The 22,017-nt window shown below is 38.0% G+C and overlaps 2 protein-coding genes across 5 annotated transcripts; one reads left to right on the forward strand and one right to left on the reverse strand.

The window, feature by feature from the left end:
• Positions 1-1,665: 1,665 nt before the first annotated feature.
• On the forward strand, positions 1,666-16,706 carry LOC311070595 (uncharacterized protein). Of its 4 annotated transcripts, XM_084094547.1 has the most exons (24): positions 1,758-1,854; positions 2,013-2,119; positions 2,195-2,381; positions 2,476-2,540; positions 3,421-3,700; positions 3,863-3,960; positions 5,669-5,792; positions 5,917-6,042; positions 6,336-6,461; positions 6,552-6,656; positions 6,865-7,053; positions 9,019-9,245; positions 9,375-9,642; positions 10,281-10,382; positions 10,548-10,682; positions 10,768-10,841; positions 12,567-12,651; positions 12,752-12,833; positions 14,055-14,131; positions 14,216-14,317; positions 14,409-14,449; positions 15,095-15,161; positions 15,259-15,450; positions 16,130-16,706. In XM_084094547.1, the coding sequence occupies exons 3-24, from the start codon at positions 2,202-2,204 to the stop codon at positions 16,136-16,138; spliced, it is 2,754 nt and encodes a 917-aa protein (XP_083950673.1). In that variant the 5' UTR covers positions 1,758-1,854; positions 2,013-2,119; positions 2,195-2,201; the 3' UTR covers positions 16,139-16,706. The 4 variants fall into 4 exon arrangements, with proteins under 4 accessions (XP_083950672.1, XP_083950674.1, XP_083950675.1 ...); XM_084094546.1 differs by lacking the exon at positions 2,013-2,119 and having other exon boundaries at positions 1,666-1,854; positions 2,146-2,381; XM_084094548.1 differs by lacking the exon at positions 2,013-2,119 and having other exon boundaries at positions 1,726-1,854.
• On the reverse strand, positions 16,468-21,884 carry syt18b (synaptotagmin XVIIIb). The gene is made up of 3 exons (XM_084094556.1): positions 20,781-21,884; positions 19,212-20,493; positions 16,468-16,909 (listed from the first exon to the last, which is right to left on the reverse strand). The coding sequence occupies exons 1-2, from the start codon at positions 20,923-20,925 to the stop codon at positions 19,478-19,480; spliced, it is 1,161 nt and encodes a 386-aa protein (XP_083950682.1). The 5' UTR covers positions 20,926-21,884; the 3' UTR covers positions 16,468-16,909; positions 19,212-19,477.
• Between the last annotated feature and the right edge of the window lie 133 nt (positions 21,885-22,017).

A 22,017-nucleotide genomic window follows, 5' to 3' on the forward strand; every position in this document is an offset into this window, starting at 1 on the left:
GTCAAAATTGCGTGATATAAAGTCGCAATTGCGTGTTATAAGATATAAACCCGCAATTGCGAGAAATATACTTGAAATTCGGACTTTTTTTCAGTTTATATCTCACAATTCTGACTTTATAATACGCAATTGGGAGATATAAAGTCAGAATTGCATGATATAAAGTCGGAATTGCGTGTTATAAAGTCAGAATTGTGAGATATAAACTATTCTGAGGTAAAAAAAATAATAATAAAAAAAAGTCCTTTTTTCCTTAGAATTGGACTTTATATATATCACAATTGTTAGTTTATATCTCACAATTCTGAGAAAAGATGTCAGAATTGCGAGATATAAACTCGCAATTATGTGTTATAAAATCAGAATTGCGTGATATAGCCTAAAGTCGCAATTGCGAGAAAAAAAGTCAGAATTCTGACTTTATAACACGCAATTGCGACTTTATTTCACGCAATTCTGACTTTATATCTCACAATTCTGACTTTATAACACGCAATTCTGACTTTATTTCTCAGAATTGCAAACTCGCAATTGTGAGATAAAAAGTCGCAATTTTCTTTTAAAATGTTTTATTCTGTGGCGGAAACAAGCTTCCATAGAAGACCTAGCAGCTAGACTAGTTATTCAAAGCTAGCATAACAACCTACTTTTCCAGTCAGTGATTACGAAAGATAACCAGGTCTGTGAGTTGATTAAAGTGAATGTGATTTGAGCATGAATGAGTATACATGAGAGCTTGGTAAGCTATCTAGGAAGCTAATATTATTTTTCTTAATTTAGAATCCTGCATCATGGAGAGAAAAATAACTTGTAACTTTGTTGCTCCAGAGTTAGAGGTTTACCTGTTAGATTATAGCCACTTCTCCAGACACCACTACAATACTGGGCAATTAAATTAATTAATTTTATCAATCAATAAATTTACACTAGAAACAACCTTGTTGTGTTATTTTGGTTTAATGCTGTGAAGCTGCTTTGATGTAATCTGTATTGTGAAAAGCGCTATATAAATACACTTGACTTGACTTGACTTGACTTGGGCCTAGCCCAAACCATGAAAAACATCCCAAGACCATTATCCCACCTTCAACATTGGTCCATATAATTTTGCCTACAGTATATAGTGTAGCAAGGTAGTCTTCAAAATTTTTAATAATTTAATAATTAAATTTTAGGGGACCCCCCAAGAGTCCTAAGTCATTTCGAACCCTGTAACAGATGATCGGTTCACGTGCACTCAGCGATCTGTCACGTCACATTTACAAGCGCCAAACGTATTTTTGTCTGAATTTCGTAAAAAAATTGACGGAATCTAAGAGCTGAGAATTAATTTAATATTAAAAGTACCTCTTTGCTCCGCAATTTTTCTGTGCGTGAGAAAATGGATGTGTGGCGTGAGAGCGTGTGAAAAGTGTCAATTGCGTGAGTCTCACGCTCAATGCATGAGAGTTGGCAGCTCTGTTGTACTCCTGTCACCTATCAACCTTCCAAAAGAAGCAATAAAAAAACTTCAATTAAAAAAACTAAAATGTAAATGCTTAACAGCCCTAATATAAATAGATTATGTCGATTATGACTCTTAAATATATATGTCATCGTTGTTGACTGGTTACAGTTTTTTGACAGGTACATGCCATGGTAAATGTTTATCATCTTACCTTCCAGAAATAGCCTCATGAGCTCAACAAATGATTATTCACTGAAGAGGTGGGTTGGACACACACACTCTCTGTGTCCTGTATTATGACAGTCACCATAGATACCTGCTGCCAAGCTTTCTTTCAGCAGGAAAGTACTGAGTGTGCATATCGAAAAAACAAGGAGGAAAAACAACCTTAACCAAGGATAAAAAAGGTATGTTATTCTGTTCTGATGATTATGTACTTGTAAATTAATAATAGACAGCATTAGTGGTACATTCATCTCAATTAATAGCAGGCTGCTATGAATACTTACTCTTAAAACATGCAAATTATGAAAGAGTAAACACTACATAACCCTTTCTGCAACAGAGGCTGTCAAGTAACCAAGTCTGAATGAAGATTATAGCAACAAATAAACATACAACATTGTTTCCATGTTGCTGTGCCACTCTGACGTGCTCCGTTCAAACTCTCTGGTTCGTGTGAAATTGTTTTGTATAAGGGCAGGACAATCTGCAGTTGAGTACACAGTATCTCAACTCACTTTCCAGAGCTCTCATGAATATGGCCAATTGGAGAGGAGAAAGACGAAGCCTTTCACCTTCAGATTTCTGGAATGGCCAGGAATGGGACGCTGACCTGGGCCGTAGATCTTTCCGGCACACTCTTAGGTCTCTAAGTCCCCTCGCTCTCTCGGATCTTGACTTTTGGGATAGTAGATCTCTTTTTAAAGCTCGGGTATGTACAAACTGAAGCTGTGGGGATGAAAATATTTTTTTCCCCCCCATATTCTTCTTTTATGTAATTTTAACAAACATTTCCCTTCCTTCAGAAATCTCCAGCATGGAGCTGTATGGGCTTACCTGGATCGACTCTCCGCCCAAAAATCAGCACCAGGTTAGTGCTTCAAAGTCACCATGAAATCAAAATGGACAGTTCTTATTTTTATGGAATATTGCAGTATTTGTTATAAATGATTTATCTGTACAAATCATTTCTTTTATTCATAATCTTTAATCAAAATAACTTCTTCCTTGTGCAGCGTCATCTCTTCTCTTCTCTGATGACGTGTTTACTGGCATGAGGGTTTCATTCAAACGCAGCTGGTGCCATCTTGTGCCTCAGTTATTCGACTGTATTTACTGTAAATTGAAAAACATAGTAATATTAGGCCTAAAGTAATTTTGTTGAACTGTTTGGCTTGTTGCTAGAATGATTGTTTTGTACTTAAAAGATAATAAACAGGTAAGATTTTGAAATGTTTTTTTCTCAAATCAACGTTTCATGTCTCCGTCCTTATTTATGTGGTGAAAAGCTGTCTAATAAGTGATACGACTGTACATTATGTCTTAAAGTTGGCATAAAATGGACATTTCAATGGTGGGAACAAACCTCCAGTACACAAGGGGGCAATAGTTACCTACAAATTGCTGTCATTCAAAAAATGGCATGAAATTGAAGTTGCAATTGTCTTTTCTTACCTATTGTGATGTATAAAGCGTGTAATGTATAGTGAAACGGCTTCTCGAACATGAAAGATTGTAGGTCAGGACTTGATTTTGTCCATTGGGAATTGATTGGATGGTTGTGGTTTACTATTGGTGGATCTCATGTGAGTGACAGGTTGTCCCCGCCCTCACGCCAGTAAACACGTCATCAGAGAAGAGAAGACGCTGCAAGAGGGAGGGGAAGTTATTTTGATTAAAGATTATGAAGGTAGGTGATTAAAAAATTATCCCTTACTTTTGTCACATACTTAGTGTTCTCTCTGTATCAGCACTCTTGGCAGTGAGAAGCAAAAGGGCTCTTTGGGCACGACGAGATGGTCGTCTGCATCTCGCTTGGCTCCAGAAGGAGCTCCACCATCTCACTCTTCTTCTGAGGACTTCGAGCTCAGAGCTGCCCTGGAGGAAAGCAGCATGAGGAGGGCAGAGCTCATCCAGAGGCTCCGAGAGGCCAAAGGTCACTTGGACACTCAGACAGACCTTCTGAAAACCAAAGGGTCTCAGCTTCAACAAAACCAGAGCATTTCAAACATTCTGGAGATCAAGCACAAGGTATAGATGTCTTGCTTCCTCACCAACTGAAGCAGTTTGAAATCAACTGACTTTTGTGTTTTGTTTGATATTGGTTTGATTGGCTGAAAAAAGGAAAGAGATATCAAAGTCTGCTGTTGTATTGAAGGAACACTCATCCCTGTTGATTTTCCTCCCTCGCAGCAGTTGTCTGAAGCAGTGAGTGCTCTTGAACAAGACAAGGAAGCTGCAGAACTGAGTCGCTTTGAGGAGAGCCGTCGCCGAGGGGAATTACACGACAAGTGAGTTATACAGTCTTTGCACTATGAATGGAATCCATACATGATGTAACAAGTACACTAAACTAATATTAAACATGCATTACTACTTAGCACTACAAAGTATTTAATTTATGCACACAACATTTACCATTCAAAAGGTTAGGGTTGGTAAGATTTATTTAATGTTTTTAAAAGAAGTCTCTTATGCTCACCAAAGCTGCATTTATTTGATCAAAAATAAAATAAAAAAAGAGTAATATTGCGAAATATTATTACAATTTAAAAAAAACTGTTTTCTGTCTTAATATATTTTAAAATGTAATTTATTCCTGTGATACAAAGCTGAATTTTCAGCATCATTACTCCAGTCACATAATCCTTCAGAAATCATTCTAATATGCTGTATTTTTGCAAATTTACTTTTAGGGTACTTCAAAAGAACAGCATTTATTTAAAATAGATATATTTTGTAAGATTATAAATGTCTTTACTGTCACTTTGAACAATTTAATGCATATACTGGCTGAATAAAAGTATTATTTGTTTTCAAAAAAACAAAAAACTAATTTTGGACTGTACTGTGTGGTCCAAAAGTCTGAGATTGCATTGAAAATTCTGGATTTGTCTCCCCTTAAACCTGGAAATAAACACATTTTTAAGATGTGGAAGGATTTAAAAAAAAAAAAAAGCATAATGTTTAATTGAAAATAAGTATGGAGAATTCTGCACTATTTCTTGGTCACACATTTGCGACATTAATTGATCATGCAGCTTTGTACGGACGCTAATTTTTAATTAACTTTTCACTCATTGCTATGCCGATAGTATAAATTTCAATAAACATTTGTCAATTAAAGGTACACTATGTAACTTTTGGCCCTCTAGCGGTTAAAAAACAGATGCATGCATTCTGCCGAAGAACATTGTTTTGGTTGTGCTTCGGCTCTGTGTGACTGTGCTGATGAATATGGTGATCCTACTTCTTATTAAAATTGATAGCTTAAGAGATATAACCAGTTTAGATGGAAAGGATCTCAAGATAACTAGCTGAAGATGTTACTGTCACTATACCCATTAATAGACATGACACTTCCTTAAAGATAAATTCCAGCACAACAACAAACATAATGTAGTGACCCTTCACAATAGATTATGCTTTACAATAAACTCTGTTAGAGGGCTACATATGGAAATCTATCTGTTCAATAAAATACCGTACTCACCTGTTGAGTAATAAAAACACCATCACCGCGTCGCTTTTACAACATTTCAAATCCCTCAGCCACTTCTGAAAAGCCAATGTTGATTCTCGTTTTATTACGAGCTTTGCCGTGTTTTCTTTTTTGCCAGCAGACTCTCCTCTGTTCGCCGCTTGTTTAAAATGGGCGATTCCCTGGAGGTTTGAGATTAACGTGCTTCATGTCAAACTTTCTCGCTCGTTGTGTCAACTAACCGTATGCCACTCCTTTTCTCTTTTTACGGATATGACTGATGTATGTATGCAATTTCCTGCGAAAACCATCCCGACAGGTCTACAATATAAACACTTTTAATAGGCTTACCATAGTGAATCAGTGTAAGACAAAAGCACGTTTTGGAAGATGGATTGATGATGCATTGACTTTGAACAACAAAAAAAAAGTTACACAGTGTCCCTATAAATGTGACAAATGTAGACCACGCTGCATATTTCTGCATTGATATGTTGATTTACTCTATGTAAACTAAGAGTTGTGCAGCTTGAGTTGGACATTTTGAAGATGAGATCGAACCTAGAGAGAAGGACTCCACCCACATCCCCAAACCCACTCAACAGAACTCTGCCTGCTACAAAAGACGAAGCCCTCGGAGAGGTAGAGCTCATTATGTGTGACAAAAAACCCTAACATTTTACAGGATCACAATAACAATTGAAAAAGAAAATGAGAAAATTCCATCTCAATCAACTATGGTTTTGTATGATGCTGCTTCCTTCAGGGACAGAAGCAGGTTGAGAATGAGATAAAGAAGCTCAGAGAAGCTCTCAGAACGGCAGAGGAGAAAACAGGCGACCTGGAATACGAGAAAGACAGTGCATTGAGACGGCTCCATTCCTCTGAAGAGGTATAACATTCATTCAAAGTTTGTTAAAGGGTTAGTTCACCCAAAAATGAAAACTCTGTCATCATTTACTCACTCTCATGTCGTTCCAAACTTGTCTGACTTTCTTACATAGAACACTGACGCAATGAGGAGATCCAGTCAGATGATAACATTTTATAATTCAATTTTTAATAATATTTTATCCATAATCAGGAGTTAAAGTTTAATAAAGAACCATAACATTATTAAGTTAACATAAATGCACAGAAATGTTATTAAGATTAGATCTAAAAAGTATGCAAACATTCACTTAGGGTATGCAAGAGGCAATAAAGCAAGCAGAAGAGTTGGAACAAAGACTGAGCATCTCCGTCCAGACCCAGGCAGAGCTAGAGGACCGGCTGAACGAGTCCCGCAGCCGCTTGGGGCAAATGGAGCTGGTACAAGCCAAAAAGCTGTGCTACACTCTCTAATTTTTCATTATGACATGACCCAATACTGCCAGATTAACTATTATCTCTCTTCCTCAGGAAAAAGACCTGTTTACCACTAAGACACAGAGACTAGAAGACAATCTGAATGACTTAAAGGTCAAACTTTCTGGAGCTTTAATGGACAAAGACCGTCTTGTCCAGGTCTGATATTACTTTCATTGGACATTAAGTGGTGACTCAACACAATATCATTTTTTTTAATCACACATTACATTTATCATATGAATTTACCATTGATTCCCCCTGCTGTACTTGACCATTTCTGGGTGATAACCCACCAGTTGAGTACCACTGATTTAAATTAGTTAGTTAAATACGATGACCCTTCTGTGTATGATTGTCTGTAAAGGAGAAGGCAGAGCTTCATCAGAGGATTCAGACTCTGGATCTGCAGTTGCAGAGGGAACAGAGGAGCAAACAGGGCTTCAATGAGCAAGTGTGTGAGCTCCATTCTGAGATATCTCAAGCTAAGAGCCAGGCCAACAAACAGAAGATAGAAACCATGCTGATGAAGGAGGAGTTGCTTTCCATTAAAGAGGTCACCGTTTACACAAAAATATAAAGCAGCACAACCTTTTTCAGCATTAATATTAATCATAAATGTTTCTTGAGCAGCAAATCAGCATATTAGAATGATTTCTGAAGGATCATGTGACACTGAAGACTGGAGTAATGTTATAAATAGTAAAAAGTTATAAATACAGTGAGGAAAATAAGTATTTGAACACCCTGCTATTTTGCAAGTTCTCCCACTTAGAAATCATGGAGGGGTCTGAAATTGTCATCGTAGGTGCATGTCCACTGTGAGAGACATAATCTAAAAAAAAAAATCCAGAAATCACAATGTATGATTTTTTAACTATTTATTTGTATGATACAGCTGCAAATAAGTATTTGAACACCTGAGAAAATCAATGTTAATATTTGGTACAGTAGCCTTTGTTTGCAATTACAGAGGTCAAACGTTTCCTGTAGTTTTTCACCAGGTTTGCACACACTGCAGGAGGGATTTTGGCCCACTCCTCCACACAGATCTTCTCTAGATCAGTCAGGTTTCTGGGCTGTCGCTGAGAAACACGGAGTTTGAGCTCCCTCCAAAGATTCTCTATTGGGTTTAGGTCTGGAGACTGGCTAGGCCACGCCAGAACCTTGATATGTTTCTTACAGAGCCACTCCTTGGTTATCCTGGCTGTGTGCTTCGGGTCATTGTCATGTTGGAAGACCCAGCCTCGACCCATCTTCAATGCTCTAACTGAGGGAAGGAGGTTGTTCCCCAAAATCTCGCAATACATGGCCCCGGTCATCCTCTCCTTAATACAGTGCAGTCGCCCTGTCCCATGTGCAGAAAAACACTCCCAAAGCATGATGCTACCACCCCCATGCTTCACAGTAGGGATGGTGTTCTTGGGATGGTACTCATCATTCTTCTTCCTCCAAACACATTTAGTGGAATTATGACCAAAAAGTTCTATTTTGGTCTCATCTGACCACATGACTTTCTCCCATGACTCCTCTGGATCATCCAAATGGTCATTGGCAAACTTAAGACGGGCCTTGACATGTGCTGGTTTAAGCAGGGGAACCTTCCGTGCCATGCATGATTTCAAACCATGACGTCTTAGTGTATTACCAACAGTAACCTTGGGAACGGTGGTCCCAGCTCTTTTCAGGTCATTGACCAGCTCCTCCCGTGTAGTTCTGGGCTGATTTCTCACCTTTCTTAGGATCATTGAGACCCCACGAGGTGAGATCTTGCATGGAGCCCCAGTCCGAGGGAGATTGACAGTCATGTTTAGCTTCTTCCATTTTCTAATGATTGCTCCAACAGTGGACCTTTTTTCACCAAGCTGCTTGGCAATTTCCCCGTAGCCCTTGTGGAGGTGTACAATTTTGTCTCTAGTGTCTTTGGACAGCTCTTTGGTCTTGGCCATGTTAGTAGTTGGATTCTTACTGATTGTATGGGGTGGACAGGTGTCTTTATGCAGCTAACGACCTCAAACAGGTGCATCTAATTTAGGATAATAAATGGAGTGGAGGTGGACATTTTAAAGGCAGACTAACAGGTCTTTGAGGGTCAGAATTCTAGCTGATAGACAGGTGTTCAAATACTTATTTGCAGCTGTATCATACAAATAAATAGTTTAAAAAAAAGTCATACATTGTGATTTCTGGATTTTTTTTTTTAGATTATGTCTCTCACAGTGGACATGCACCTACGATGACAATTTCAGACCCCTCCATGATTTCCAAGTGGGAGAACTTGCAAAATAGCAGGGTGTTCAAATACTTATTTTCCTCACTGTAAATATACATATAACTTATTTCATCTGGTAAAAAACATTCAGGAAAGTCAGATCATTTACAATAATAACATGAGAAGATAATAGCATTAATATTATATAACACAATCATTAGATTGGCATTCATTGAAATACTTTTGGATTTTAGCAAGTATGTTCTGAATTGCTCTAAACAACTTTTTCTTAATGCTTTGGACATTTAGTTGAACGAAAAGCTGTCGTCGGATCTGACCAAGGCTACAGAGAGGCTGCAGGTGACCCTTAACCAGCTACATGAGCTGGAGGCACAGAAACTGATCCAAACCAATCAGATTGCGGCACTAGAGACTGAGCGCTTGCAGCTGATTGGAGAGAAGGAGGAACAGAGGAAAACGTTTGATGATGGACTTCACGAGAAGATTAGAGTGCTGGGAGAGAGATACCAACACAGGTATGATAGCACTGTCCATTATTTAACTTGTCCATTATCAAAGTATTGTTTGAAAATGAATATTAATATTGATTGTAGAGTTTTTTTTTAAAATGTCTCTAATCCTTATTATTCTTTTCATATATCAAGGGAACTGCAGGGCAATTTGGAGCAAGAAAATCATACTCTGCAATTAAAATGTCAAGACCTGGAAAAAAAAATCAAAATCTTGGAGGCGGAGTATAAGCAAAAAGAGGAGGAGCATCAGTGTATGAGGGCGGAGTTTGAGCGGGAGAAGGAGGAGTTAAGGAAAGTGGCCGCTCACTGGAATGAGAGATGGCTGGATGTGGCGATGACGTTATGTTTGACACAGGAAGGACTTGATGAGCTCAGGAGTCAACAGCGTGAGAATGACAAAGTAACTTTCGTTTTTAATATTTGGTCCCCTTTTTTTGGTCTAATTTGACCATTTGGCAAGTGTGTAGTGTTACTGTGGTGTGTTCCCTAGTGAAAAATAAATATACTAAAATGTATTTGAAATACATTTATTTTATGCTAAGTATACTACAAATGCCATTACATATTTATGTACTTAATATAAATGCCCTGCAGTTGTACTTTTAGTATACTAAATTGGTATACTTAAAGTCTGCTAAATTGTAACTAATTTTGTACTTTATGTACTTTAGTTATCCAGAAACAGTGCTGAGGTCCAACTAAAGATATACTTAAGTATATTTGACTGTGCTAAAGTGGAACTATTGCAAGAATACTTTAGGTACACTTTAAATTTCTTGCATTTAAAGACTGATATTACACAGAGATCATATTATCCTTACTTATAGTGATATTAAAACACATTTTAGGCTTAATATAAAGAAATGTTCATTGTGCAATAAAGAAGTACTCCAAATCAAGTTCAGTAAGTCTCAAGCGATATGTCAGTAAAAATGGTAATGGATTTGTAGTATACTTATATGAAATACATTTATTTTAAATACATTTTGGTATAGGTTTTTTTCACTAGGATTAGTATATCTATATGTTGTCTTACAGCGAGAGGCTGATGTTTTGGCAGTGCCACTAGATGACTGCAGGGAACAGAAAGAGCCTGAGACGGACAGAAGCCATGGGCACCAGAGACTCATGGGTAGCTCTGTATGTCCTTTGTTTTTCTTCTTTCCATCCTGATCTCATAGTCAAAATTTCCCACATGATCTTTAAAAGTTTTAAATATATAATATGTATGTAAAGAGCTATTTAGTGATGTTGATTTGTAGGCCAAACAAGTTTTTTTTTTTTTTCACGTCATGTCCTCCCAAGGTGTCTCTTGAAGACATGGAAGAAGACATGGAAGGAGAGTTAGTGCAGGAGCTGCTGAGGGTGAGGGACATGCTGAAGATCAGAGACACTGAGCTGGAGGAACGGCTACAGGAGCTGAAGTCTGCTCGCACTCAGGTGGGGCCTGCAAACCTCACGGAAATCTGTGTAATCTTGGTTGGTTTAATGCGAGGATGGAGATATGATTTTTCATACTGTGCAGGTGTCACAACAGAGCGGTGAAGTCCAGAGGCTGGAGCAGCTACTGGCAGAGAGAGATCAAGAAGTTAAAAAGAAGTATGTATTTTACTAATAATTCATTCCCATACAGATAAAGTAAACACACACACATATACACAGTATATACAGTATATGATATATATATATATATATATATATATATATATATATATATATATATATATATATAAGTATATGGCTTAATGAAATTTATTTTTTTAATTGAAAATATATTTCATTTAAACCTTCTAAGACCAAAATCAATTTGTACTTCAAGGGGCAAGACAATACATTTCTATATATATTCATATTAGATTGATAATATATAAAAATGGCACAAATATATAGAAACAAATTAGCGCTGTCAATCGATTAAAAAAGTTTGTATATATAGATTCTATATTTACAAACTTTTTTTAATCGATTGACAGCACTAATTTGTTACAGCACACACACATACACACACATAAATATATATATGTGTATATATTACGGTATATATACATATATAAACATACTGTATTTACACACACAAACTTTTATATCACGATTAATCGATTTGACAGCACTAGAGCAAATACATTTTTTTATATATATATTTTAAAATATACACTACCGTTCAAAAGTTTGGGGTCAGTAATATTTTTAATGTTTTTAAAAGAAGTATCTTCTGCTCACCAAGGCTGCATTTATTTGATTAAACATACAAACAAAAACAGTAATATTGTGAAATATTATTCCAATTTAAAACAGCTGTTTTCTTTGTGAATAAACAGTAAAGTGTAATTTATTCCTGTGATCAAAGCTGAATTTTAAGCATTATTACTTCAGTCTTCAGTGTCACATGATCCTTCAGATTTGATGCTCAAGAAACATTCATGTTTCAATCAATGTTGAAAACAGTTGTGTACAATTTTTTTTCAAAATTCTTTGATGAATAGAAAGTTCAAAAGAACAGCATTTATCTGAAATCTAAAGCTTTTGTAACATTAAACACTACCATTCAAAAGTTTGGGGTCAGTAAGAATTTTATTTTTATTTTTGGGGGAAATAAATAAAATAAATCAATACTTTTATTCATCAAGGATGAGTTAAACTGATCAAAAGTTACAGTAAAGACATTTATAATGTTAGAAAATATTCTATTTTAAATAAATGCTGTTCTTTTGAACTTTCTATTCATCAAAGAATTTTGAAAAAAAAATTGTACACAACTGTTTTCAACATTGATTGAAACATGAATGTTTCTTGAGCATCAAATCATCATATTAGAATGATTTCTGAAGGATCATGTGACACTGAAGACTGGAGTAATGATGCAGAAAATTCAGCTTTGATCACAGGAATAAATTACAGTTTAAAATATATTAAAATAGAAAACAGTCATTTTAAATTGGCATAATATTTCACAATATTACTGTTTTTTTTATTGTTTTTTATCAAATAAATGCAGCCTTGGTGAGCAGAAGATACTTCTTTTAAAACCTTATAAATCTTACTGACCCCAAACTTTTGAACGGTAGTGTATATTAGCAATTCTTTTTCACATACTGACTGACAAAAAAATGATGATTATGGCCTATGAAAATGAATAAATCATGTGACTGTTTAAAGGAGTTAGACAAGTTCATCAGGACAAAGGAACCCATTTATTTCCAGTGGGGGGTTTAACGGTCATGTAATGTGACCATGCAGTGCTATTAAAAACAAGTAAAACTGGAAGCAGTTGCCTATTGTTCCTTTAATGTTTCATGTCATCAACTCTTTTTCATTCTATCACAGGGATCAAGATCTGAAGATCCTGGAGATACAGAGGATAACAGAGAAAGCAGAGGCTCAGATCAAGATATCCGCCCTGGAGCAGGAGGTAGAACGGCAACCATGACTTTAAAAGTTTCTCACAGCAGAACAGATTAATCTAATGATGTTTCATTATGCCACATCTTTGTGCCTCTTACCTCGGGCAGATTTTTGGACATAAAGGGCTTCATTCGAGAGAGGGAGTGGTCAGTGAATGCAGTCCTGAGTCACTGAAGGCCTTGCTAGAAGGTATCTCCACATGCTATAAATGAGTAAAGCCTGCAAATTTGTTGCAATTACATGAACACAAAAGCTCCTAGTTATACAAGCTCGATTTCACACGTTGTTGTGTTCCGAAATGTGTCAGAATTCAAAAACACAACGGAAGAAGGCATAGCATTTACACAAGATGGGGCTCTGTACCGCATTAGCATTAGCACATCTGCTATAAAAGCGGTGCAACACTTTTAAATTAAAACAAGTTATGGCTAGTGTCGTGGAAATTCTTTCTAGACTTTAATCAATAATTGGAAGACAGCTGGAGATTTCAAAAGTTATAAGAATCTTTATTTCTTGCAAGAAAGGCCGTTCACACATCAGTCAGAGTCTGATATGAGAAGCGCACTGACTTCTCCTTTTTGCCCAGCTTATATACAACTCATCACACTTATTCTAACACCCCATGGTTATACGCACACACTTACACACATATGTCATTAAAACAATTGAATATATATTTTCCAATGCAACACATTTGCTCTTTGCAAGCGAGCTTATCCGTTTTAGAGAAAAACAAATTGTTATTCTGCGAATGCCCTTTTGAACTCGTCTTCAGCTATAAAGAAGAAGATGATATGCAACTTGCAGTTTCTTTAACACCATGTATGGTATAAGCTGGCTAGAATAAACATTTCCATTACACTAGCTACCTGAATACTAACTCGTACTGTTTAAAACGGGGTTTTGGCCTTTGAAATCGACATTCCTGCAAAGTTTCGCTTGAACAAGCTAATCAAAGTCTTCAGGAGTACTAGAAAGTTGCAGGTGAGTTTGATCAAGGTTGAAGCTAAACTCTGCAGGAAAAAGTGGATTTTGAGGGCCAGAGTTGAATTGCGTTTAACTCCACTTTTAGACATACACTCGCGAACTTCTCTTAGCACTTCCCCTCGGGGGAATCCCCACCGCCATTTTGAAGTGGGTTAAACTTCGTCAAGTTGGTGAAGGAAGTTTATTTGGACAGACCCTCAGTCACTCAATTTTGACCGAGGGAGCGAGTCTACTCAACATGTACACTTCAGGCAGGTTAAAAAGCACAGCCATTTGTAGGTGACTCTATCGCCCCCTTGTGTACTGGAGGTGTGTTCCCACCAAAACAACTCAAGAATGCACATTTTGTACAACAGGAATGTGTTACCTCCGAGTTTATGCTCTCGGCCTAAAGCTTTGCTTGTGTTTATTTTGTGGCCCCAGAAAGCAAGAGGCGAGCTAAAACGCTTGAGCAGGAGAGAGACCAAGCCTTACAAGGTATCAGCCTTGTACCTTATCAGGTAATGATTGCCGTTTGTTTGCACATGTGTGCTAGTGTTTATTCATTGATACTTAGCTTCTTTAAAGTGAATTTCTTTCCATAGGGTAAAGCAGAGAAAGAATCTCCACCAGAGAACAAAACCCAGAAACCTGTTAGTTCAGACCTTGTAGATCCCAACCAACAGAGGAGGCTAGTCACTGAGCAGGTGCTATACAGTGTGCATATAACACTTCATCATACTACTTACTATTATAACATCCTGTCTGTGCTTATTTGCTTCTATTTCTGTGCTACAGCTGAAAAGTCTGTTCAGAGAGAGAGAGCAACATGGAGAAAGGTCAGTAGTAAACAATGAACACACTGTCAGTTGTCAATCAGTTTGATTCATTATCTCCCCCCTAAAGGCGGGTTTATTTCCACTCCTTCCTATATAAAAATGAGACAGTGGGGAAATTCCAGACTCAGAGGCCCCAGCACTCTCCCATCCCCCTTCTCCTGTTCCCAACTGAAAATCTGTGGAAAAATCAGTCGCTGAGTGAGCTGCTTAAATAGATGGACAGACACACTGAATGGGAGACACACTGAACAAGATCAGTCAAGGTGTGTCTCACTGCTTTTATCGAATTGAAGGAAATCCTTAAACCACAAGTTTTTGAACTCAAAAAAGAAAGTAAAACACTTCCTGAAGTTTTAAGGAGTTTGACTGGTGTTTGTTTTGTCTTGCTTAGTTTTCTTTGTTTGTTAATCAAATCCTTTAGTTCTAAATTGACAGCATATAAATGCTCCCAACGTTAACTCAATATATATGCGTGAATCCTGGCTCAGGGAAAGGAGTGGGGGTGGGAATGCTGGAATTTTCCCAGTGTCATAATTCACGTTTGACAGGAGAACTGGAAAAAACCCAACTGGAGAGGAGGCCATAAATCATTTTTTTTTTGACGTTTGACAGAAAATGTTTACGTATGTCTTGTGTACTATTAAGATCTCCAGTGTTCCCAAGAAGACCTAGCTTGGTTGAAAGCGGGGTCCAAAATGCTCCAAGTATTAAGGTAAGCACATCGTTTTCAAGTGGTAAGTTTGTTTTTTGGCCATAAATCATGATACCTTTTAATACTGAAATTAATAACAGCTGTGTGACACATTTAGAACTGGAATGCTGTTGACACATTAAACCATCCGGGAACAAAAACACAGAAACTGGAGCAACAACTCCAGCAGGGGGCAGCAAAGGGGTCTTCATCCCAGATTTCAGTCTCTCAGGGGGAATCAAAGAGGTCTGAGAGAGGGGAGGAGCAGAAACAGTCAACCAACCAGAAGCACCTCAGCAAGACGGCCCAGGTATGTTATGATAAAGATTATTGTTGAGAATCTACTTAAGAACTCTAGTAATATTTCAATAACATACTTTAGTTCTGTTCTAATTCTAGTATAGCTGAAGACTAATTCATAATTATCCGACTGGAATCTGTGATATCTTAGAGAAGGAAGTTTTACAAACAAAACAACTCCATGCAAGAGCACATCAGGCCATAGACTCTAATTGAAGTGTCCTGATCTAACATTTTATCTTAATCAAAGAGCATGCTGGGATGGAGGGGCACATAAGCAGCTTTTAGGGTTGCAGGAGGGCGTCTAGAGAGGATGAGGTCAGAAGCAGGGATAAAACGCAACAGAAACCCTGTACTGAATGAGATTTATAATGTTGTATAGTTGTTTTATCCTTGCAATAGTTAGAAAAGAATTACAATGGGGATAATAGCTTTTATGCTGTGGTGTGATATTATGAAAATAAATGGTGAATTAAAAAAAACAACATTAAAATATCCTACACTTACTTTCCCCGGCAGATGTCAGCAGTGAGAGATAAAAAGGAAAATCATATATTGAAATTGGGGCCAAGTTTTGAAAATTTGTGTGGGGTCGTAATTATTTGTATCTGAATGTTACATTTAAATGTTATCCATAGATCAATAATTTATTATTATAAGTGTAATTGTGTTCCTTTCTGTCTCGCTAGTCCAGCTAAAGTAACATCTCCTCATTCAAACTTCCCCCTGGGCTGCAAGGATGGAACATTCCTAGCAAGGCAGGTTGAGGTTTGTGACTCGGATACAGAATAATCCATTTGAGGAGAAGGAAAGGGGAGCAAACTGCTGGAGTGATAATAATCCATCACAAAGATTCATACTGCACTGACAACTTATCTATATGCACCTTCATTTCCATACAGTACAGTTAAGCTATTAAAAATGAAACTAATTTTTATAAGGATGTTGCCAAATTTTCAGTGTTGTTGTTCAGTACTGCTTGAACCAACTGTGAGGCACATTTAAAATTTGACACAAAACACCAATGAAGTCCGATGAAACTTGATTTATCAAATTTGCAATTATCAATTTTTCTATATATACTAATTTTTATTGTCTTGAATGCCATTTGCAGGTTGTTTTCTAAAGACAATGTTCAGAGATATTTGATTTCACTGATACATACATTTGCACTGAATCTATACAACAGTAACATAATATTTTTTTTAGTTCTAAATATGATTTAAAGAGATTCATTTCTAAAAACAATAATAAAAAAAGTCTTCCAACATAGGGTCGAGGTGATTAATATCTATCCATGGTTGGGTCAGACTTGAGGTCATCATGTCAGCTTTTCATTTTGCACTTATGGTTGAATATAACATGATGTTGCACAGTATCCACTTCATTCGTGCTACAGTGAATCTGTCCCTCTTCATCGGCCTCCAAACCAATATAAACATGCCCAATGACACGAAGTAGGTGCATCTCTGGCAAAAGAAAAAAGTGAAATATTCAATAAAATATGCATTATAAAGAACCAATCACCAGACCATTATGGTGGAGATTATAGTGCACATGATAGTCTATTAAAAACATGTACATGATCCATATTAAAATGATTTAGAAAGGCCTTTTCATCATTCTCTACACCTACTGTAAATATCAAAGCCCATGTTCATGTGTAGTCATAGAACATGTGACGTGCCATGAGATTTCATTGTGGTATCTATGGGGATAAATGCTATACAAGTAAATGACCTTATGGCCATGAACTCCCATTGCTGAGGTTTGAGCAGATCTGTAATAAAAAGGATCGGACTGTCGTCTGAAGGATTGAAGAGGGAGGGGGGATTAAACTACAATGTCATTAAAATAGGCTGATCTCCTGTGGATCTTGGATCCTGTAAGACAAGCATTTAATCCTGAACATTAAAAGCAAACATTTAGGCTTAGTTTATGATGGATAAATCCTTTAGCTTTTACATAACAGTCATGTAAGCTGGACTTGCCGTATGCATATCATGACAAACATATTCATTTATCTGATAGGAGGGATTTGTGGTGCAATATGCTTTCATGTGCTCCCAGGACATTAAACAATTTTCTGGGAACTATTTTGTATTGTTTTTAGACAATATGTTACCTCTTGACATTTTAAGCTTTTTGTAATTTTTTTGTTAATGTAGAATTTAAAACCGGAAGAGGGAAGTTGTGTGTTTTGTGAGGAGATTATGTATGACTAAATTGTTTGCTTCCACAGGACAAAAAAGTCCTTCCATATTTTTTAATAACAATGGAAAAGGGAATTTTTCAGAATTGTTAGCCTTTGTGCATCCATCGTCTGATGGTGACATCTCTAGTCACACAATAAATTCATGCCAGATCTGTCCATCACAAAGTTATGATGCATATACCACTTTAGATGTGCTCACCTCACATTTTTTGGCCCCACCCTAACACAAAACTGAAACTGCTTATAAAAGGCCTTGTCCCAAATGCAACCCTCATCTCTACACCAAGTCCACACTTTGGTGATTCTGCTAAGACTGCCGTCTGCTGTAAAGTCTGCACCAGTATAATCTTGGCAAAAGGGCACATTGATGGTATAATAGCACACTTCTGAATAATAAAATGATTTCTGTCCCCTTTTGGGATGGAAAATGTTTGTGAGTCTGGGCAGGGATAAGCAACCCAACTCCTTGAAGACTACCTTCCTGCAGACTTAAGTTCCAACACACCAGCCTGTTATCAAGTAATTCTGAACACCTTGATTAGTTGGTTTTTGCTGTGTTTGATCAGGTTTAGAGCTAAACTCTGCAGGATGGTAGCCCACCAGAAGCAGAGTTGGCTACCCCTGTTGAAAGGAATTCCATTTATAATTTTAGGCAGTCTTCAACTCTAGTCCTGGAGGGTAAGTGTCTTGTAGACTTTAGTTCCAATTCCAATTTGACCCACCTGTCTGTAATGTGCAAGTAGTTCTTAACACGTTGATTAGCTTGTTCAGGTGTATTTGGTTAGGGTTCGAGCTAAACTCATCAGGACACTGGCCCTCTAGTGTTGGAGTTGAAGAGCCCTTTTTAGGGTTCAGAATGGTGGGGTTCACTGGTATGGAATTCAGTGTGGTCTACATCAGTGGGTGCTTCTCATTTCTTATTTGTGCATCCTCACTTTCTTTATTCGCATCTTAGCTTCACCCCCTTAGGATGCGAGGGAAGGATACACCTGTGTATCCTCACTCATGACTCCTCAGGAAGCTTCCTCACTCCTCGTTCCTCACCTCCTCATGGTGCAATTTGAGAATTGAGATGTCCTTCAAGATCAGAGGTCTTCAATCCTGCTCCTGGAGGGCCACTGTCCTGCAGAGTTTAGTTCCAACCTGCTTCAGGTGTGTTTGATTAGGGTTGGAACTAAACTTTGCAGGACAGTGGCCCTCCAGGAGCAGGATTGAAGACCTCTGTTCAAGATGGCTGAGTCCAATCAATTTCTGGGTCACAGGCTAGAAGACCGAGGAAAAGAGGAAGCATCAATTTGAGTATTGAGAAGCACCCAGTGTTTCTGAACTCCAGTTCTGGGGACCAACCTAACAGAATGTTTTAGAAAATTCACTAATTAAAACACCTGATTCAGCTCATCAGTCTTTAGAATAGACTAGAGAGACATCTAAAACATTCTGGGAGGTGGGTCCTAGGGAGAGAAACACTGGTCGACATGATCTATAAACTTGAATAACTAATATTGGGCCGAGGGTACCATTTGGGAGAGAATGAGAACATTGTATTGTAGTTTCACCTGGAGTCTGGTTGGTAAAATTGTCTGTTTCAGGATCAGGACTTTAAGCTGATGGACTGGTACTGCAACAAAATGAAGAGCTGACCGTAGACCTTGTGACCTCTCTGAATCTTGAGATGTCATTTTCTAAGGGACATCAATGTTCATATCTTGAGCATGCTGAATAAAATATGAGCCACTCTTTTCCTTTGAAAGAGAACAATGAGGTGTAGGTATTTAAGATGTCCGGGTTGATGTTTAAGACTTGTCTAGTCTCGTAACAAGAGCTATGAAGTGACCTTCTTGGTCTTGTCCACAACTTGCCTTAGTTCTCTAACGCATGTGACAGGCCTGTCTGGTGTCCAGTCCAGACTACTGCAGCAAACTTCCAGCTCCTCAAATAGGGATGTCTTTGGATTATCCTGAGTGAAGACGGCCAGTCTGAGTATGCAACTCTTAAGCCCTTCTAAAGATCCGACATTGACCACCAAGTTCTGTTTACAGAGTCCAGAGCTAATGTTGTAATCTAGGGCAGATATAACCAGAGGTCCAGGGCAAAGTGGGGGAAGCCTGACCTGGATAGTCACTTCTTCTAGATGATGGACTACACCAGTAATACCAACTAAGGATAGAGTGAGTGTGTTCTGTGTTGAAGAGAAGGTCAGGGTGAAGTGCAAGAAGGGATCTGAGGTCTTGCTGCAAGAATTTGAACCATAGTTAGGTAATAAAGGTTCTTCCTGTAGTAGGCCTTGAGTTTGAAGTTGAGAGAGGGTGCAAGGTGATTGTAGGTTAGGAATAGTGAGCCTTCTGTGTTCACTGAATGAGTAACTATCCCCAGCCACAGTGCAGTGGTGTTCCAGAACCTTCCGGGTCTTTGCGAGAAAACTACGTCTTGGTAAAGAGGGGAGAGAGGAGCGGCCACTGGCCATGGGCTTGTATGGAGAAGAGGAGACAGCTGGAGAACTGAGTCGTCTCATTTGGAAGCATGACGTCTGCTTGTTAACTTCCGAGAAAGCAGTGAACTCTTCATCTGATGGTGTAGAGCTCTCAAAAGCAGATGGGTAGTCTAGAACCTCTCCTTCCAGCTGCTCATACTGCAATTTGGAAAATGTGGTTCCAGATGAAGGGGAGGAACTTAATGCCACAGTCACATGATCCACAGAATCAGGGGGAGGGGGGGTCCTCACAGTCTTTTCGTCTTTATGTGGTTTGTGTCTGGTTTTTAACCAACAAATTACGCAGCCCAGGATAAGGGATAAACACAGGACCACCAAGCCCACACTCAACAGAATCTGTAGGTGGACTGAAGAGACAGAGGCTGGTTAGAACAGCATTTTAATCCGAAACTATCATTCTAAATGACAGAACAACTGTTACGTCGTAATCCGCAAACAACGGAAACAATTTAATCCGCATAAAGTCAGTGTTCAGTAACAAACCAGACATGAACTGCAGTACTTAAATTTGAAATCTAAGTAATCTAAATAATGGTTGGTTTCTCAGACCGAATGGACAACTACTTGTTCACAACTTTCCTGGCAAACACACCCAAGTATTATATAGTTTGCATAGAGGTTAGGTCTACCATACCTTCAAGTTGCTTTGTGAAAAGCACCTGCACCAGCAGCCAGAGAAACAAGAGAACAATGATTCCCTCGATCATTCCCTTACAGCTAAACATTAGCACAGACTGCCACACAGGTTCCCCAGAGTTCTCCTCCTCCTCAGTAGGCATGATGACCAAGGAACGCCACAGCTTCTCACCGCATCTTCACCTTCTGGAGTAACATCACGTATCTTCACAGGGGTGACTTCAGAACTGTGAACTCCACTCCATCTGTATGCATCTCTAGAGTTGAACAACTCTGGTTTCTGTCAAATGTTCTACAAGACACTAATGTCCTTTTCTAAATTGAAGTCAGAACCGAATTTTGTCAAGTCTTTCTTTTGTCAAGATGCTTTAAGATGAACCTTAAACCTGTTTCCCAGTTTAAAGCAACAAGATCAGGTGTATAATACCATCCATCAAGTTGTCCGAAGCAATTTTCTATATGATTAAATTCCAAATTGTCATTCAGTCTAAATAAAATCCAATTGATTCTGCTTGTGATCTTTCCTCTCCTACATCTGTCTTTTAGTTATATCCAGGACAGTAATCCTCTCCACTGACTCCCGTGGTGAGAGACTAAGATGAGTTTAGAGGGGTGGTCCAGCTCAGGACAGGGGCGGGACACGCCAGAGATGGGATAGACAATATACTGGTGACGGGTCAAGGACAACCATGCCATGTGTCCCACACTGTGCCTATTAAAAAAGGCATCAACGAAACAATCCCATCCTACCACCCCCACAAAACAGCATCTGTCACATCCACTGCGAATTCTGCACATAATGAAAATGTCGTAGTTAATGTCAATTGCTGTTCTAAGCAGATACAGAAGAAAATATACATTTCATTATTACATGCACTTTCCACTCGTCAATCTTATCAGACATTAATGAGGATTACGAAGGCAGATCTATAAAATCAGACTTGTGAGTTGTGGACACAACTGTTTGATTTCAAAAGCATAATACTAATGTACTGCCTCTTGGTGTCTTGTGACATGAACTGCATCTTTCCTTAAAACTGATTTCAATGTGTACAACCATGCATTGTGATACATTTATTTAATAAAGAAAATGAAGCCTTTAAGAACCATTATTTGCAATTTTACATTATTTTCACAACTTCTGTCAAGAGTAATTTGTTTGACTTTTTTCTTTACTTTTTAATTTTGATTACTTTTTATAGACTGTATGAATAAAAATTGGGGTAAATGCAATG

This window comes from Abramis brama, assembly GCF_963993115.1.
Source record: "Abramis brama genome assembly, chromosome: 20".
Lineage (NCBI taxonomy): Eukaryota > Metazoa > Chordata > Actinopteri > Cypriniformes > Leuciscidae > Abramis > Abramis brama.

Coding starts and splice junctions, on each gene's coding strand:
- LOC311070595 (XM_084094546.1), top strand. CDS start 2,202: ATGAATATGGCCAATTGGAGAGGAGAAAGACGAAGCCTTTCACCTTCA. Junction 5,793..5,916: donor AAGACGAAGCCCTCGGAGAG/GTAGAGCTCATT, acceptor TGCTTCCTTCAG/GGACAGAAGCAGGTTGAGAA. Junction 14,450..15,094: donor AGAGAGCAACATGGAGAAAG/GTCAGTAGTAAA, acceptor TGTACTATTAAG/ATCTCCAGTGTTCCCAAGAA.
- syt18b (XM_084094556.1), bottom strand. CDS start 20,925: ATGCCTACTGAGGAGGAGGAGAACTCTGGGGAACCTGTGTGGCAGTCT. Junction 20,494..20,780: donor TTTCACAAAGCAACTTGAAG/GTATGGTAGACC, acceptor CTGTCTCTTCAG/TCCACCTACAGATTCTGTTG.